Source organism: Crocodylus siamensis, chromosome 6 (assembly GCF_052110815.1).
Source record: "Crocodylus siamensis isolate JL-2025a chromosome 6, ASM5211081v1, whole genome shotgun sequence".
Lineage (NCBI taxonomy): Eukaryota > Metazoa > Chordata > Crocodylia > Crocodylidae > Crocodylus > Crocodylus siamensis.
In genome coordinates this window covers 26,896,389-26,913,779 of record NC_143400.1, presented here as the reverse complement: position 1 = coordinate 26,913,779, position 17,391 = coordinate 26,896,389, and the positions used below count along the sequence as shown (strand labels likewise).

The 17,391-nt window shown below is 55.0% G+C and overlaps 2 protein-coding genes and 1 non-coding gene across 3 annotated transcripts in view; 2 read left to right on the top strand and 1 right to left on the bottom strand.

Moving 5' to 3' along the window:
* The first annotated feature begins 508 nt into the window (after positions 1 to 508).
* On the top strand, positions 509 to 9,214 carry LOC149861915 (uncharacterized). The gene is made up of 5 exons (XM_090054665.1): positions 509 to 620; positions 5,925 to 6,240; positions 6,666 to 6,864; positions 7,622 to 8,431; positions 8,542 to 9,214. Exons 2-5 carry the CDS (start codon positions 6,019 to 6,021, stop codon positions 9,054 to 9,056), a joined length of 1,746 nt encoding a protein of 581 aa, XP_089910791.1. The 5' UTR covers positions 509 to 620; positions 5,925 to 6,018; the 3' UTR covers positions 9,057 to 9,214.
* A 2,283-nt stretch (positions 9,215 to 11,497) lies between these two features.
* LOC149861912 (uncharacterized) overlaps positions 11,498 to 17,391 on the top strand; it is a 115,669-nt gene continuing 109,775 nt past the window's right edge. Inside the window, exons 1-3 of the mRNA XM_090054787.1 lie at positions 11,498 to 12,322; positions 13,746 to 13,923; positions 14,649 to 14,693. The gene's annotated coding sequence lies outside the window, so the exon portion shown is untranslated. The remainder of the gene's footprint in view (positions 12,323 to 13,745; positions 13,924 to 14,648; positions 14,694 to 17,391) is intronic.
* Positions 12,539 to 12,733, bottom strand: LOC149861914 (U2 spliceosomal RNA). Its single transcript, XR_016443388.1, has one exon. It is a non-coding gene; the product is annotated as a U2 spliceosomal RNA (small nuclear RNA).

The following is a 17,391-nucleotide window of genomic DNA, read 5'->3' as shown; positions in this document are numbered from 1 at the left end:
TGGGACGGGTCCAGGGAGCCAGCGCACACGCACGGGACACGGCCTGGTGCGACACGCGGGCCAACACAGCAACAAGCGGTGTGGTATGTATGTGCATACACACACACACATGCACACATTTATCATGTAACAAATTACATATATGTACATCTCTACACACACACATACATATGCATGCACACCCCGTACGTATATACATATGCATACATGCATGTACACCCACACATAATTAACAAATTATATGCACTTGCACACTTTATAACATGGCAAAGTGCACGCGCGCGCACATATTACATACACACACGTATACACCTGCACGCACACACTTTATAACATGACAGATTATTTACACAGCTACCCACACGTTATTTGTGTGCGTGTGTGACGCAAGCCGTGCAGGGCTGCAGCCCCTCCCCCTTAACCCCTGCGGCGCCGGCGCCCCCCGCCCCGCCCGCACCTGCGCCCCGCAGCTCCGCCCCGCCGCGCGGCCCCGTCCCACAATGCACCGCGGCGGCTGCCCCTGCCCCTCCCCCACCCGGTGCGCGCACACGCGCACGCACACACACACACGCGCGCACACGCGCGCGGCCTGTGGCGGCCGGACGGGGCGGCCGAAGCAGGTGGGCGCGGCGGGGCCGGCGCGGGGGTGGGGTGCGCGTGTGATACGTGCACGTGTTTTTTTTTTGGGGGGGGGGGAGTGTGCGCGCGCGATTTATTTCCAAGTGCCTGTGCGCACACGCGCGCGGGTGTGTTTGTTGTGTGTGCGAGCGCGGGTGTGTGAAATGTACCCAGGATGCATTGTGTGTGTGTCTGCGTGTGTGCGCGCGCATGTGTGTGTGTGTTTGTGTGTTGCAAGGGGGGGGTGTACGCGCAGAGTTTGCCCCTTGATCAGGGTGTGTTGGGGGGGTGACCCTTGGGGGTGTGTGTGTCTTGGGGAAGGTTACCTTTATGTAACCTCTGCGTGTGAGCTGCAGAGAGCATGTGTCTGTGTGCACTTGTGTGTGTCAATTTTACACCTGGTGTGTGTGTGTGTGTATGTGTGTGTTGGGGAGGGGGGGGCTTACACACAGTTAACTTGTGTTTCACGGGGGGAGGAATGTGTGTCTGTGTGCGCTCGTGTTTGGTGCATGTACACGAGTGTCTGGAGCGTGTGCATGCATGTGTCTAAAATATACCCCACATGCATGTGTGTGTGCACGTATGTTTGGAGTGTGTGTGTGTGAAATTTACCCAACATGGATGTGTGTGTGCGTGTGTGTGTGTGTGCATGTGCATGCACATGGGCTTGGCACGTGTGTGAGAAATTAACCTCACCTGTGTCTGCGTGTGCACGCGCATGCGTGTGTATTAGGAGGGTATGCACATTTGTTTGGAGAATGTGCATGTGTGTGAAATTTATGCTGGGTGCATGGGTGTGCAGACGTTTGGAGTGTGTGTGTTCGTGAAATATAGACCAGGTGCATGGTACATGTATGTCTGCGCATGTGACTTTGGAGTGTGCGTATGTTTGAGCATGCACGTGTTTGGAACGTGTGTGAAATTTACTTCGGATTCATGTGAGTGTGTGCGTGTGCATGTCTGCACACTCAGGTGTGTTCAGAGTGTGTGCATGTGTGCACGCATGTCTGGAGTATGTGCATGTCTGCAATTTACCCCAGATGTGTATGTGTGTGTGTTGGGGGTTTACTCTTGGGTGAGAAGTGTGAATGTCTGTGTGCACGCATATGGAGTGTGTGCGCTTGCACATATAGAGTGCCCCGATATAAGTGTGTGTTGGTGGGGTGGGGCGATGACCCTTTGGCACTGTGTATGTGTGCGCACACGGGAGACGGCCAGAGACAAAGAGCATGTGTGTCGGGGTGAGCAATTACTTGGGCCGGAGGCTCGGGCAGGGAGTTGTGGCGAGCTGCTGTGGGCCAGCCCCACGGTTCAGGGAGACGGGCGGGGATCACGGTGGGTGGGGCCAGGTGGTTGGGATGGGACTGGGACCTGGGGGCGGTGGCCCCACAGGCAGGGGCTGGATCTGCTCCTTGCTTGCCCCTGCCTGCAAAACCCACGCCCGCCGCAGGGGCGAGTGAGCGGGGAGTGGATTGCGGCTCTGGCCCCAGATCCGGTTCCACGACCCCGGGCCTGCCCGCCTGTCCCACTTCCAGATGCTGCTCCCCTGCCCCCGTGCATCCTGTCCCCAGCAGCAGGTGGGGGGGTGGACAGGCCATGGTGCCAGGTCTGGGGGCTGCTGGGAAGTGGAGTCTGGTTGCGGTGCTGTCCCAGCCCTGCTGCGTGTCTGGGGCCAGTGGGACCAACCACACGTGGCATGGTATGGGCTGCCCCCCACGCCTGGGCCGGGCGGATGCAGGGGATCCACCGTGGGCTGGACAGAACCTCTTGATGAGCTGGATCTGACCCATGGGCTGTATTTTACCCACCCCTCATCTCTGTCTACATGTGTTTGGCGTGTGTGTGCATGTACAAAATTGGGGGTGTGTGTCTGTGTGTGTTTTGGGGGGAAGAGCTTGTTACCCTTAGATGACTTGGGTGTCAGAGAGAGAGGAGGTATGTTTGCAATTTACCCTGGACACGTGTGTGTTTGTGTGTGTGTATTTTGGAGGTTACCTCTGTGTGTGTGTGTGTGTGTGTGAAATTTATCCCAGATATATGTGTGTGTGTTGTGTTTTTTTTGGGGGGGTGGAGGGTTTAACCACATGTAACTTGTGTGTTAGAGGGAGAGGAGTGTGTGCATCTGTGTGCTTGTGTGTCTGGAGTGTGCATGTGTTAGAGGTGCACCCATAAAGATTTTCTTGGCTGATCCTGATAGCTGATTATTAACCAACCATATCAGCCAATGCTGATCCAATAGCCAATATTTAGTAATAAATAATGCACAGCATTTTAAGCTAGTGACATAAATAGACCTTTTTTCCCTCCTTTGGCACGCTCCAGCAGCTTCCTGCGTCACATGCATCAGTGTCCTGGCGCTTAAAAATGGCGGCGGGGGCTCTTGAACTAAAGCTTGGCGAATGAGCTTTGCTTCAAGCACTGCCACCACCATTTTTCAGTGCAGGGACACAGATACATGAGACACTGCGGCACTTTAATTAGAGCGGCTCTCAGAGCTGCTCTAATTAAAGTGCCGCCCACCCCCGGAGGACATGTAAAAGTGCCAACGGGCTGTTGCAGTCAAAAGCAGGCTTTCAACCTAGCGCAGTTAAGGACTGACACAACACCTTGTTCAATTTAATAGCAGAAAGGCTTTAATAACAATACTGTACATGAACTAGAAAGCTAAATGGCAGAAAAAGACTCAATATTCAGTAAATGAGCAATTACAAAAGTCCTGGTATGCATTAACTGCAAGAGTGTTTTTTTCCACCAATGCAGGCAAGGAAACAGTTTCAGTCTTTACAGCTTTCACTGAGCAGGATGAGCTGGGTGCAGAATGATGTCTCTGTCTCCCCTGGCACTCACGCTTCACTGGCAACTCATTTATACTGTTTAATTGCATAGCTTCAAAGCCCTCCTCCTCGTTAGCTGCTGGATTTAAAGTCCGAACAAAGCAGGTAGGGAGGGACCGTTACATTACACCTGCTGACTGCGAGGACCCTGGTTTGGGATGTCCAGGTGTGAAACTTGTTTTTGCAACCTTGCTTGGATTACACTGTAATCAAGTAGGATGGATGTTGATTGACTGGAGCTGGATCTTGATTGACTGAAGGGAATACCTTGGGGCACTGATGACAGGACACTGGCTTTGGATGATCCTTTCAACAGTGAGGCAGGATCCACATTTACAATATTTCATGTGATGATGGTCAGTGGAGGCATTTGGAAAATCTCAGACAGACATTGAATGCCTCTTCTGAGAAACTGCCCTTAATTAAGCAGGAATGTGTCAACAAGGATGCAGTCATTTATGAATGGTTTAGCATAGTAAAACATTGGGTATTTTTGCAACTAGCACAGGAGATGAAATCAGTTCGGATCGCTCTATTTTGGTGGTCCCACTCAGGATCTTGCATTCTTGTGCAAGATGCACTAGTATTTTAAGTTGGTCATTTAAATTTCTTGTGTAGGTATGAGGTTTTACAGTCATCAGGGGTAGCTGCCTGAGCCTGCCCGACAGGCCTGAGGGGAAGATGTGAGCCTTCCTGGCTGCCCTGGGCTGAGTGATCTCTGAGCCAGGCTCCCACTCTCCTCCCTCTGCCCAGGGCAGGGCTACGGGACTATTCCAGGCCTGGAGAAACTGGGCCACTTCTTCCCAGGAGCTGGACTCCAGTAGCAGGAAGGGTCCCTTCCCCTCCTGGTGTAGCTGCTGCTGCCTGGGGCAGGGGGAGACTGAATGGACCCGGCCTCAGGAAGGGCAGAACCTGGCTGGGCTGAGGGTAGGGTGACATGTGCCTGCCTCTCCTCCTTGCTCCCCACCCCCTTCTACCCCCCACCACTGCAGGAGCAGAGCTGGGGCGAGGGTGGATGCAGGCTGTCCGCTGTGGGCTTTGGGCTCTCTACCCTGCTGCCTTTGCCCTGGGAGCCCTGCGTCAGGAGGCACAACTCACCACCCCGACTGCTGCCAGGTGGGCAGGGGGTGTGCGGGGCTCTCAAGGGAAAGGCAGCAGAGTGGAGAGCCCTGAGCCAACAGCGGGCAGCTTGCATCTGCCCCACACAGAAATATTGGGGGGCACATGCCCCTGTGTCTCCCCTGGGAGATGTGTGCAGCAGCAGGGGAGCTACCCCCCTTCCACCCCACAACACAAGCCAGCTGTGGCTCCATCCTGCTCCTTGCTCCAGCCCTGGATCCCGTGCACCGCCTTGGCTCCCTCCCTCACTGTGGGGGCCTTGATCTGCTTTCTTCCCCCCCACACCCCTTCCCTTCCATAGACTTACCTTCAGGGAGCTGCTCTCCACTCTGCTCAGCTGTATTCCTAGCCATATGCCTGTGTCCTGCTTGCGGCAGCCCCGAGCAGGACTTTGTGCAGGCTAGAATGCCGCCTGCCTGCCTGCAAGGGGAAACCTGCCATTTCCTGAGGAAACCCAGACATCTGGGGGGTCCTGGGCTCATTGGGGAGAGGGGACTTGGGTGTTCAGGGCCCTGGCCAGAAGGCATAATTATCGGTAAGCATTACTGGCTACAACAGCCAAAAAAAGCCGATGGCCGATAATGTCATTTCCCTTTTATTGGTGCCAATCTGATAGAGAACCAATAGGTGCATCTCTAATTTTGAGAGCTAGATAGGGATAGGGGATTGCTCTGTTTTAAGTGCAGGACTTTGTAACAGCGCCGGCCACAAATATAACCAAGGTATGGGGCAGTGCCAAGCGGAGAGGCAATGCTGCTGGGTTTCGCTGTCACTGCCTGGTACCGCGTGGGGGGGAAAGTAGGGTCTGTGCTCCCCAGTGCAGCTGGGCTGTGCCTCTGCTTTGCTGCTGTTGCTGTTGCTGTCCCTGCCTTGGAGCTGCCTTTCCCTACAATTTTCCACCTCTGGGGAGCTGCAGGCAGGCATGTTGGCAGGGCACCAGGTGAAACGGCAGGCAGGATGTGATGCTGCCTCTTAAGTGGAGCCAGTTTCTTCCATTCTTCATCCTCTGAGCCTGGCCCCGCCCGGCCTGGCGGGTGGAGAAGCAGGAGGGCTGCAGGTCGGGAGTGAGGGATGCTGCGAGGGGCAGAGGCTGCAGCTCAGGCACTGTCAGGGCTGAAGAGGACAGAGTTAGATATTGGGAGTGAGAGGCACCGGCAGCTCGGTCTGCATGGGGGCTGTTGGGTCTTGGAGGGGTGCTGTGGGATCTGAGGGCAGCTCGGGACCCCATGTGGCCCCTCAGTGTGGGTGAAGCCAGGGGCTGGCTGGGGCTGGTTGAGGGGTTGTGGATTTGCAGTGGTGGGTCATGGTCTTGGCTCCCCTGTCACATGATAACGCCCTGTTGTCTCCTTCCAGCAGGCAGCCAAGAGCCCAGACACTGCCAAGAGGCCCCACGTGTACGGGGCAGGGTAGCAAGAGCACAGGCTCAGGCTGGGGTGAGGCAGAGACGATGGCTGCTCAGCTGGAGCCGGCACCAGCCTTAGTTATCTCATCAAACCTGGTGCAGCCTGTGGTGAAGATGGAAGAGCAGGACCAAGGAGGCCCTGAGCCTGGGGCACGAGCTGAAGGGGCAGGGAAAGCCCCTCGTGTTGTCCAGGCTGGGACAGATAGAGCTTCCCTGAGATGGGCGACACCACAGTGGGTCAAGCAGGAGCCTGTCCAGCGCTGGCAGGTGAGCGTCTCTGTGCTGAGGCTGTGTTGTCATACATACGTGGCGCTGGAGTCAGGCCCTCTGGCCTGGGCTCTCTGCTCCCAGGGGATCAAGGGGCCATGGGAGGTTTGAAGCCGCCTGCGGGAGCTGTGCCGGGGCTGGCTGGAGCCCCAGCGCCGCAGCAAGGTGCAGATCCTGGAGCTGGTGGTGCTGGAGCAGTTCCTGGCCGTCCTGCCCTGGGAGATGCAGAGCTGGGCGTGGGGAGGCAGCATAGACACCGGCTCCGAGGTGGTAACCCCAGCCGAGGGGTTTCAGCTGGGGCTGGTGAAGCATGAGACGCTCCAGGCGAGAACGTTTCACCCCAGGCATTGAAGTTGTTTCTCCATCTCTGTGTGTCTAGGGATGTTGTGTCCCAGCTCCCAGTGACGTGGTTGTCTTGTCCCCAGGTCACAGTGCACAGGCAGCTCGAGGGTGTGGCTTTGGACACAGAGGGACCCGGGGCACTGAGGGAATCCTGGCTGGAGCGGCCACAGCCTCATCGTGGGCGCATTCCTTTGGAGGAGGAAGGATGGGGTGAAATCCCAGGGCCCCAGGAGGAGCTGCCTCGCGTCCCCAAAGAGGAACCCCTGCCCCACCAGGAGCAAGGTAATGTGGCAGGTGGCTGGGGAGAGGTCCTTAGGGACCCGGATGCTGGTGCCTGCCTGGCTGTTCAGCCCCCAAGAGTGAGGGGCTGGGATCTCTCGCTTTGAGTCTGAGAGTGAGCCCCTGTTGCCGTACCACCTCAGCCTCGGAGTGACGGCAGCACCCAGGGGGAAAGATCCTTTATTTTCATTGTGTTGTCCCAGAAGCTGGGATTGGGGAACCAGTGGAGTGTTAAGAGAGCAAGTGCTCCAGAGGCAGGAGTTTTCTCTGCACTCATGTAGGTTTATTCAGCAGCTGGTGCACACTCCTATACCTAGAGAGATACTAATCACCTTGCCAGTGAATTTTGTTCCCCACCCTGTTGATCAGACAGTTCAGGGGCTGGGACGTTTCAGGGGCATGGTCTAGTAGCCCAGAATTATTTTGGTCCATCAGTTTAATAGTTCAGCAGTCTCATAGTCCAGCGTCCCTTTGTTTTCAAACTTTTATGCTTTTTGTTACATGCAAAATCATTCTTTTCCCCATGATGATTGCTGAATGGCATCTAAGAAATAGGCAGGAGAGTGTCCCATTACAGGTCATTAATGTGTGTGCGGTGCGGCTGGCTGCCTCTATTGTATTGCAAGTGTTCAGATGCTCTGCCAGAGTAGGGTAGGGTGGCTGTTGCCACTGCCAGAATTGGGACCTGCAGTCTCTCTGCTTTGTGAGAGGTGAACATTACCCTTCAAACCTAACCAGAGCCAAACCTTCCTTCAATCAGCCATGGAAGCCGGGAACAGCCAGGCATCCGTGCCACTCGGGGAAGGCGCAGACTCTTCTTGCTCCTCAGCCAACACCCGGGGACCCAACTGGTACAAAGCAGAGCTGAGGGACCTCTTAGACATATGGGGACAAGAAAGAATCCAGCGCCTGCTGGAGCAGGGCCACCGCAACAAAAACACCTTCATGTACATCGCCGAGCAGATGCGGCGGCGTGGCCACAACAGGGACTTTAAGCAATGCCGCTGCAAGATCAAGGCGCTGAAGTATGAATTTTTCCGGGCCAGAGATGCCAACAACAGGGCTGGAACGAAAAAGCGAACATGTGCATTTTATGATGAGCTGTCACGAATCCTGTCGAAGGAGAAGGTGTACCAGGCAACCAAAACGTTTGGCACTATGGGGGAGCAGGAGGCATTGGAGGCATTAGACCACTGGGAGGATGAGAACAGCATGGGGAGTGGGAAGCCAGAAAAATTGCTTGATGACAGCCTCGTGCCCGGGGACCGTGGACAAGGAGCCTACATTGAGGAGATGGTGACGAATGAAAGCACCCCCTCGCCACTGGTCCCGGCAGACTCTTTGCAAGCCATCCAGACTGAACTGGGGGTCCGCACTGAGGACATATTGCTCATTCCAGCCCTGATCCCGCAGCAGCATGCCTCTCTGCATGCAGATGAGGAAGAGGGCTCAGAGGACACAGAAGACAGTAGTGACATGGAGGAATACAGCCACATGACCACCATACCACGGGCGCCCACCACCACACAAACCCCAACCCGTGCCCCTGACAACCCAGGCCCTGGGAGTGGTAGGTGTCCCCAAATCTCCATGGGGCCATGGCTATGGGATGGGGAGGGACGGTTGGAGAAGGGGAGCAGGGGGAGTCTAACACAACGACTCTTTCTCCCCTGTCAGCAGGCACTGCATCTGCGCGCGGAAGGACATCTGAGCGTGGGTCTCATGCTGCACCACGGCCACCTGCCCGATCAGGAGCCGAGCGGATGAGAGATCATCGTAGAAGGCTGCGGCAGTCTAAAGAAGAGATGCTGCAGTCTCTAGTGGTCACCGCAAAATCCAGGGCCCGGGCAGAGGATGCCTGGCGTGAGGAAGTCAGGGAACAGCACAGACGGGAGTTAGAAATGTGGCAAAGGCAGGAGGCTACCGTGGAGACACTGGTGGCTGCCTTTGGCAGGGCAACTGAGGTGGCCAACAGATGTTTGGAGCTGGTTGCCAAGTCTGCTGCAGCTCTGGAAGCAGTCGAGGAAAGCTTGAGGCTCAGTTCCCTCCCTCCCGATCCTCAAACAACCGCACACACGAGCCGGCAGCCATCGCTCCGGATTCGCAAGCTCCCTTCGCGGTTCCGGGGCAATCCCAAAGTGGGAAAGGGGGTCCAAGGGCGGGGGAAGGACAGCACCCTTCACCACCGCAAGTAGCACAATGCTGGGGGGGGGGGTAACCCCAAGCTCAGCGCCCACCTAGGATTTTTTGTTTTTCATTGTTGGGGACGTGGGGACTTGAACTGTAGCAGCCGCCGCTGACACCTTTTCCCTCGTTACACAAAAAACACTAATAAAGTTAGAAAAATTTTCAATTGACAAAGTATCTGTGCTACATCTTCTCCTTCTTTTCCATTAACCCTAGTCACTGGTCCAGGGAGGAAAAAGCAAAAAGACCTCAGGAGTTTGCAGCGGCAGCTGATCCAATGTGTGGGATCGCTGTGACCATAATTGGGATTCTGGGGTTTGGGTTCTTTGGAGGGCTGCCCACTTTTGGAGAGGGGTGCGGTGGCTGCACAGTAATGTGGAGGGGGGAGGGAGCAAACCCCGCTTTTGCCCTACCACACCCTACTCCATTAGAACAGGGGCTCCCCCTCTCAGGACAGCCTGGCCCCAGCCTTAGCCCCAGGCCCTGCATAGAGATGCCCTCACAGCACCAGCAGGGAAGGGTCTCTGGTCACTTGTCTCCCCATGCGTAGGGATAACAATGTCCCCGGTGCAGAGCCCCAGTTCAGTCTGAATGTCTTGCAAGGTCTGCCGGGTCTGGTGGCAAGAGGGTGCTCCCATTCATCACCATCTCCTCATGGTAGGCTCCTTGTTCGTGGTCCCTGGGCATGAAGCTCTCCAAGTAATCTTTCCAGCTCTAGGGATCTCCTGGGTGTCCCTGCTTCAGCCTTTCTAGGACAGGGGAGCAGGTTCCCCATCCTGTGGCTGCAGGGGTTGGGGTTTCCCCCTTCCCCCAAGCATTAGTGGTGGCTGCAGTCAGTCAGACTGGGGACTGGAGACTGCAACTGAGGACTTGCTGGCTAGAGGGTCTTGCGCCCTGGCTCCAGTGGTCTCACCACCCCCAACCCCCTGTTCTTCCCTGCTTGGGCTTATGAGGGAGTTCTCTCCTGGGCCATAACTGGGGCTGGAGCTGGAGCCGCCCATCCTGAGCCCCTGCAAACACAGTCTCATGTCTGACCCCTGCCACTTGCGCCCCTGCAAAGCCAGCCATCCCCAGCCCTGGTACCTCTGACCCCTGCAGGCCAGTCCAGCCCAGTCCCCTTTGGCCCCCCCAGTCCCTAACCCCAACCTCCCTTCAGCCATGGCTGAGGCTGTTTTTTGTGTTGCAGAAGCTGAGGAGTCTGATTTTGTGTTGCAGAACACAAGGTGGAGAAGCCAGCAATCGTGGACCTGGCTTTGCACTACCTGCTCAAGAGCTACCATCCCAGGGCCCTGAGTAGGGCAGGGCCAAGTCGGGGAGGAGTCCCACATATGTGGGAGTGTGTGGGTGCACGTGTGTGCATGTGTATCCTGTTCCAGTGTGCAGAGTTGCCTGTCTCCGGGGTGTGCGTGTGCACGGCAGCGTGTGGATCCCGGTCAGTTGTCTCGGGTTCTCTACGCATGTGTCAGATGCCTGGGATGTATGTATGTGTGCGCGTGTGCATGTCCCAGATGCTTGTGTTATGCACGTGTGTATGCACGTGCACCTGCCCTAGACACCTGTGCTCTGTCTGTGTGAGAGAGTCCCAGATGTCTGGGTTCTCTGTCCCTGAGGTGCCCCCACATCTGCCCACTGCTGAACCCCTCCCCTCCACTGGTCCTAGTCCTGGCCCGAACCCTGGCACCAGCCCTGCAAATGCCCTATAGAGCCACTAAGTGTAGCACTTCCTGATTTGCCCTCTCCGTACCTTCGCCCAGCACCTGACTCCATGATGCCCTCCAGCTCTCCCCAGCCACCTGTCTACCCCAGTGCCCAAGTCCCATGGTGGACCCTGTACCACAGCCTTGCCAGGCCACCCTGCTGCAGCCTCACCCGGACCCCTCTCCACCTCCCCCCCACCAGTATCCACTTTCCCATGGGCCCAGCCCCAGGAACCATGCTGGTGCCTCTCACTCCTGACCTGCCCTTCTGCTTCTCCCATCAGGCCTGAGCTGGAGACAGAGAGGGTGAAAGGAAGGACCTGGCCCACTGTCCTGCCAGCATGCCTGGCTGCAGCTCCCCAGGGAGAGGTGGCTCCAGGGCTGGGAAATCAAACAGCAGCAAAGCAGGATGTAACAGGTCCCCCTTACCCTTTACTGAGCAGGGAGGGCAGAGCCCTGGAGGCTGGTCAGACAAGCCCAGGCACAGATCCAAAGGGTGGGATAGGACTGGAACAAGCATTTGCCACAGCAGCAAGGAGCCCTGTGGCTGCCTGAAAGTGGCCAGGACTGGGATCACGTGTGACATCCCAGGGAGCCAGGTGACCAGCAGAGAGAGAGGCAAGAGAGACCTATAAACACAGGCCCTGCAGGCTGCAGTGGGGACTAGCTCCTTGCTGAGGAGCGACCAAGGATGTCTGCAAAACTGCTGGACTGCCTGGGAGCTACTAGCCGACTGAGAGAGCCCTAAGGAGGGCTTAACCTGGGAGGTGGCTGCCCTGCCCTGGGTGTTTGTTTGCCTTTGCTTGGAGGGGGAAGCAGTATGAGGGCCAGGGTGCTGGGCGCCAGGTGCAGTGTTGGGGGGCCAGGGAGCCCAGAGCCGGGTGCAGCTTGGGTGCCAGGGAGCCTGGAGCAGGGCAGATCAGGCCCAGACAAGGCTGGGAACCAGAAGCCAGGTCTGGTGCAGTGGGCCTAGGCTGTACGACCCAGCCAAGAGAAAAGAGACCCAAAAGGGCTGAGTTGTGGCAAAAATATCTGAGTGCCCAGACGTTAGCTAGCTCACAGACCAGGGTCTGGGATCTAGTTTGGGAACCACTGAGGCAGCCTCCCGCAGATACTGAGCTCAACATCAAGTCATGGCAGGAAAAAGGAGGGAGATACCTTCAGAAAAGGAAACTGAACTGGGGCTAGGCAGTCCTTAGCGGCTTTGCAGTCACCTCTCGTCAGGGGCAGGACCTGATCGGGCTGCTACAGCACAGATCACCCTCTTTCCCTCCAGCTAGCACCAGGGAGTGTGTGCAGCCAAGCCCAGCAGCTCTGCCTCTGCACGGCACATTGAATCCTGTCCCCAGATCTGGTCCCTGCACCTCAGCAAGGAGAGCAGCAAGGATGATGAATGGTATGGACTGTTGCCACCTGAGGAGAGACTAACGAAGCCAGGCCTGCTCAGTGTAGAAAAAAGATGCTTGAAGGATCCCATGAGAAAAGGTTATGAAATACCGATTGGTGAAGACGAAGTCAACAGGAAGGTCTTATTGACTCTCTCTCCCCATACAAGAATGAAGAGTTGCAACAAGCAGGTAGTAAGTTTAAAATGATCACGAGGGTTTGGTTTGGTTTTTTTCACCTAGCGGGTGCATCTACATGAGAAGTTTAACTGCACTATTGACCAATCTACTGCGCAGTAAAGCGTCACCATCTAGACTTGCACAGCAATTACTGTGCAGGAGATTAGTCTAATTTGCCATTTTCTAGTTTCTGTAGATACTTTTTTTTTTTTTTTTTTTTTTTTTCCGTTTTTTTGCACCGGTCCTGGAAGCACTGCAATACCAGGTCAATGCATGGAGTGGATGGAGCACGCTCCGGTTCCACCACCCAATACCAAAAAGAATCCGCTCAATATAGACCTCCTATGGAGGACATGTCAGAGACAATTACCCTGGGGAGCTACAGGTACTAGAAATTGGTGCATTAAACTAATGTGCATGTATAGATGCTGCTCGGGAGCAAATTGCTGCCAGTCGGCCTAGGCAGCAGGAGGTTGGGGAGAGCTGTCCCAGCTTAGCAGGACACTGCTTGCCAGCCCTCTTGAGGTGTGGCACCCAAAACTGGACGTAGTACTGCAACTGCAGCCTGACCAATGCCACATAGAGCGGGAGGATCACCTCCTTAGACCTATTTGTGATGTACCTGTTAATGAACGATAGAGTGCGGTTAGCTCTATTGATCACTTCGTCACATTGTCAACTCATGCTCCTCTTTGAGACAGCTATGACTCTGAGATCCCTTTCTGTTGCTGTGCTGCTTAGAAAGTAAAGTCATCCCCCAGCCTGGATGTGTGTTGGCGATTCCTTCTCCCTAAGTGCAGTACCTTGCACTTATTTTTGTTAAACTGCATCCTATTTTGTTCTGCCCACTTATCCAGCCTGTCTAAATCTGCCTGAATCTGGTCCCTGCCCACCAGTGTGTTTAATTTGCCCCGTAATTTGGTGTCGTCCGCAAATTTGGACGGAGTGATCTCCACGCCCTTGTCGAAGTCACTGATGAAGATACTGAACAGCACCGGTCCAAGGACCAAGCCTTGGGGGACGCCACATCTTTCCAGGTCGATACTGACCCATCCACCACCACTCTCTGGTGCAGGACGCCAATTCGCCACCCACCTGACCATGTAATCATCTATGTCGCAGCCGTTTAGTTTATTTATGAGAATGGGATGAGACATCGTATCAAAGGCTTTTTTTTTTTAATCCAAGTATATTACATTTACCTCGACTCCTGCATCTAAGCAGTTTGTGACCTGGTTGTAAAAAGAAACAAGGTTTGCCAGGCAGGATCTACCTGCTATGAATCCGTGCTGGTTGCCCTTTGGCATTATTTTTCCTGCTGGGCTCCTACAAATGTAATCCTTAATATTTTTTTCAAAGGTTTTCGCAAGGATAGAGGTGAGACTAATTGGTCTATAGTTACCCGGATCCTCCTTCCTCTCTTTTTTGAAAACAGGGACCACGTCGGCCCTTTTCCGGTCCTCTGGGACTTGTTCTGAGTGCCATGAGTGCTCAAACAGTCTTGCCAGTTGTTCTGCTATGACACCGGCCAATTCTTTCAGCACCCGTCGATGAAGATCATCTGGGCCTGCTGACTTGAACACATCCAGCCCCTCCAAGTGTCCCTTCACTAGGTCAGTGCTAACTGTTGGTGGGCTGGTGTCCCTCCTGTGCCTGTCTATAGTCCAATTTGGAGATAGGTCTTTATCCCTGTTGAGGAATACTGATGCAAAGAACTCATTGAAGAGCTCAGCTTTGTCCCCGCTATCTGTCACTTGTGAGTGTTTTCTACCTGGCAGAAAATATTTCAATCCTGGTTGCCATCAGGCCAAGCCCAGATAGCATCAGCTCCAGAACTGGATTTTACACCCCTCAACAGGCTGCTCCCTTTCATGCCAATGTTTGCATGCGACTCCTGTTCTCTTTAGTAGGAATTATGCATTCCCAAGAGAAGATCGAGTTTCTATTTCAGGGAGGGGATTTGACCCCTAGGCTTTCTGTCTCTTCCTTATCCCAGGGAGAGAAAATTTCACATCCTGACAGTGGTATGTGGTGTCCTGATGTAGGAGAGGAGATGAAGGCCTCTTCCCGCTGAGCCAACAGAGACACAGTATTGTAGAGGGAGGCGTCATGGACCTCTGGGTGGTTGTGAGCAGGAGATGGGGTCCGCACAAGTGTCCAGGAAAATGGAAGTCCCAATGTCTACCCTCCTGTCCTCTCCTCACTTTGCACTGGAGGCCAGGGCCCTTCCATTAAAAGGGATTTGGCACAAACCAGTGTCTGTCCCTCTCACAGGGAAGGAAGTCACAATCTGTTTCTCTCCTTCACTCTTTCACCCTTCTCTCCGTTGTGTCTCCAGATCCCTGGGAACCATTTTCCCAATGTGTGCAGGCAGGAATTGCAGGTGAGCTGAAAGATTAACCTTTCCTTATGCATGAAGTCATGAACTATTCACTAAAGGCCTTGTTACACCTTATGCTGTGAGCCGCCCCGATGCTGATCAATGTTAATGCTAGCTTGGAGTTTACAGCAGTCACGCCTATAATTGGGAAATGTTCTTTGACTCTCTGCCACCTGCACAGCTTTGACCTGCTGAAAGAGGCCTGGGGAGCAGAGGCAGGACTAGGAGCTGTAGCTATGAGTTGCCACTAGAGGTTTGGTTAGCCGGGACAGGCTTCTCTCCCTGCTCTCTGGGTGGGGATGTGGAGATCCTGAGATACTGCAGGTCTTCAGCATGGATGCACTATGGCAGGGCACTTGATGTGTCTGCTGCTTTACGAGGTCGGGAGCCACCGGCATGTGGGGGTCAGGGCTAATTGCAGTCAGCTAACCCAGGGGCCAGCGGGTGAGGATAGACCTGATCAGGGGAGTCTCCTGATTGCAGGAGGGATGGGTCAGGCAGCGTATAAGCGAGAGCAGGGCTGGCAGTAACACCTTGGCAGCTGGTGTGGAAGGCTGCAGGTCCTGGGCTCCAGCAGGGAAAATCATTTGGAGGTGGAGGCCAGGACCTAAGGAGATGGAGGGGGTTCCTTGCAACCTGGTGTGGGGTCCAGAGCCCTGAGAAGGGGGTTGAGCGCCTGGGCCTGTTGAGAGGCCAGAGGAGCCCCGAGAAGATGGGGCTGTGCAGGAAGACCTATGGAGGGTTCAGGGTGAGTCCAGAGATGAAGTGATGTATGGAGGGGCCTGAGAGGGTAGACTTGCAGAGAAGAGAGAGCTGACAGCCGGAGGACTGACCCTGGGAATCTCAACTGGCCTGTGCAGGGCGAAATAGGCCATAGCAGAGACTGCCAGAGCCAGGACAGCCTTGGGTCCTCAACTGGCCTAAGGTGGGGCCAGGCCCTCGGGCAGGCTGAAGGTCCTTGCATAGCCATAGCCGTGGGGAAGGGGTCAAGGGACGTGCAGCCCAGGATGATGATGGCTGGTGCTGGGCCACCTGAGGAGGAGGGATCAAGAACAGGGGTCCAGCAATGAGCTGGGGCCAGAGATGGGGGACACAGAGCAGAGATGCAGCTGGGGGGGCCTGGTGGCTTGCAGCCCAGGAGGGGCATAGGACATCTATGTGGGGAGGCCGGAGGGGGACGAGTGAGATCAGATAGGCCTGAAGACTGGTCCTGGGTCAGACCTGCAACTGCACCCTACTGGAGCTGGTTAACGTGATGGGGCTGCCTCCAGGAAATGCCATGCGTGGGCCACTCCAGGGAAAGGCAGGGATGGGGTGCTGGAAAGCCTCAGCTCCCACTGCCTCGTAGAGGGAAGGCTAGGGGAGCATGCCCTGATAGAAAAGCACCTGCCAGGGAAGACCATGTGGACCATGAGGGGTCCAGAGGGTCCGTGGGTTGGATGGGTCGGAGGGGCCTGAGCCGCATAGGGAGGCCCAACAAGTATAGTGGGACCAGAAGGGTCCAGTGGTCCAGCGAGGGGCCAGGGATGGAGTGCAGGACCAGACAGGTCCAAGGCCTGGATAGTGAGGTCCAGTGAGGGGCCTGAGGCACGTAGTGGGACCAGAGGGGTGCAATGGCCCAGCAAGGGCTGGGAATAGAGTGCAGGACTGGATTGGTCTGAGCGCCTGGAGAGTGTCCAGGACAGGGGAGAACTGCATGGGTCCTAAACGAGGGACCAGAGAGGAGCTGATGGCCTGGAGAGGGGCCAGGAGGGAGACCAAGGGGCTCGGTAGCCCAGCGACTGGTTGTGACAAACTGAGGGGTCTAAGGGTCCAGAGGGGCCAGGGGAGAGCCTGAGGGGTCTGGCAACCTGAGTGGGCTTGAGAGAGAGGCCAAGAGGTCTGAAGGCCAAGAATGGGGCTGTATCAGCAAATGGTAGACCATCTGTAAGGATGCTACCTGCGAGGCATGGGACATGGTATGTGGGGGGTGCAGTGCCATGTAATTGGCCCATAAGGCCATGGCCACAATTCAGGTAGTCATTATAATAAGATCAGGGCAATCTCTTGCTCATTTTCTCTAGACCAGGGTATTGAAAAATTTGTGGGGGGTACCCTGTGTCAGAGTGATGTTTAAGCCCAAGGAACCATTACAATAATTAGCTTAATTTTTATGAACATCCTACAGACTTGCCCAGTAAACAATGTGCCATACCACTCAAGCGCAGGTGCACATAAGATAGGAAGACTTCAGCGCTAGGGTTCCTGAGATCTGCTGGCCAAGCGTCTAGGATATCCTGAGGAATACTTCAGCAAGATGAGCTCTGGGAGGCGAATTTCGGATGACTTCAACTTGTTTCAAAAGCTTAGGCTTTTTATATCCCATTGAGGGTGGGCCGCTGCCGTCTTGGGAGTGAACTAATCACCTTTGAATAAGCCAATCACATTTCGCAATTCAGTTTCAGTCCTGTGAATTTATGTATGGTTTCCTGGCAACCTTTACGGTCGCTTGCTGCACCGTACCAGCATCCAATCATTTTGTGTGTTTATGTGCTGCTTGCACCATGCTGTCTCGGGCCGTTTCCTTTAATGTCTATCTGAGTCTGAGTTGTGAAACCACATTATCTTCCAGCTTGCTCACTGGTAGGGATTTCAAATAGGTCATGCAATTCTTTAGAGATGCACAGAATAGCTAACTAATTATATTAAAGCACAGAGAGCC

What these genes read in the sequence shown, in the direction of transcription:
- LOC149861915 (XM_090054665.1), top strand. Translation starts at nt 6,019, where the DNA reads ATGGCTGCTCAGCTGGAGCCGGCACCAGCCTTAGTTATCTCATCAAAC. An exon ending in AGCCTGTCCAGCGCTGGCAG is followed by an intron (nt 6,241 to 6,665) that starts GTGAGCGTCTCT and finishes TCTTGTCCCCAG; the next exon opens with GTCACAGTGCACAGGCAGCT. An exon ending in CCTGCCCCACCAGGAGCAAG is followed by an intron (nt 6,865 to 7,621) that starts GTAATGTGGCAG and finishes TCCTTCAATCAG; the next exon opens with CCATGGAAGCCGGGAACAGC.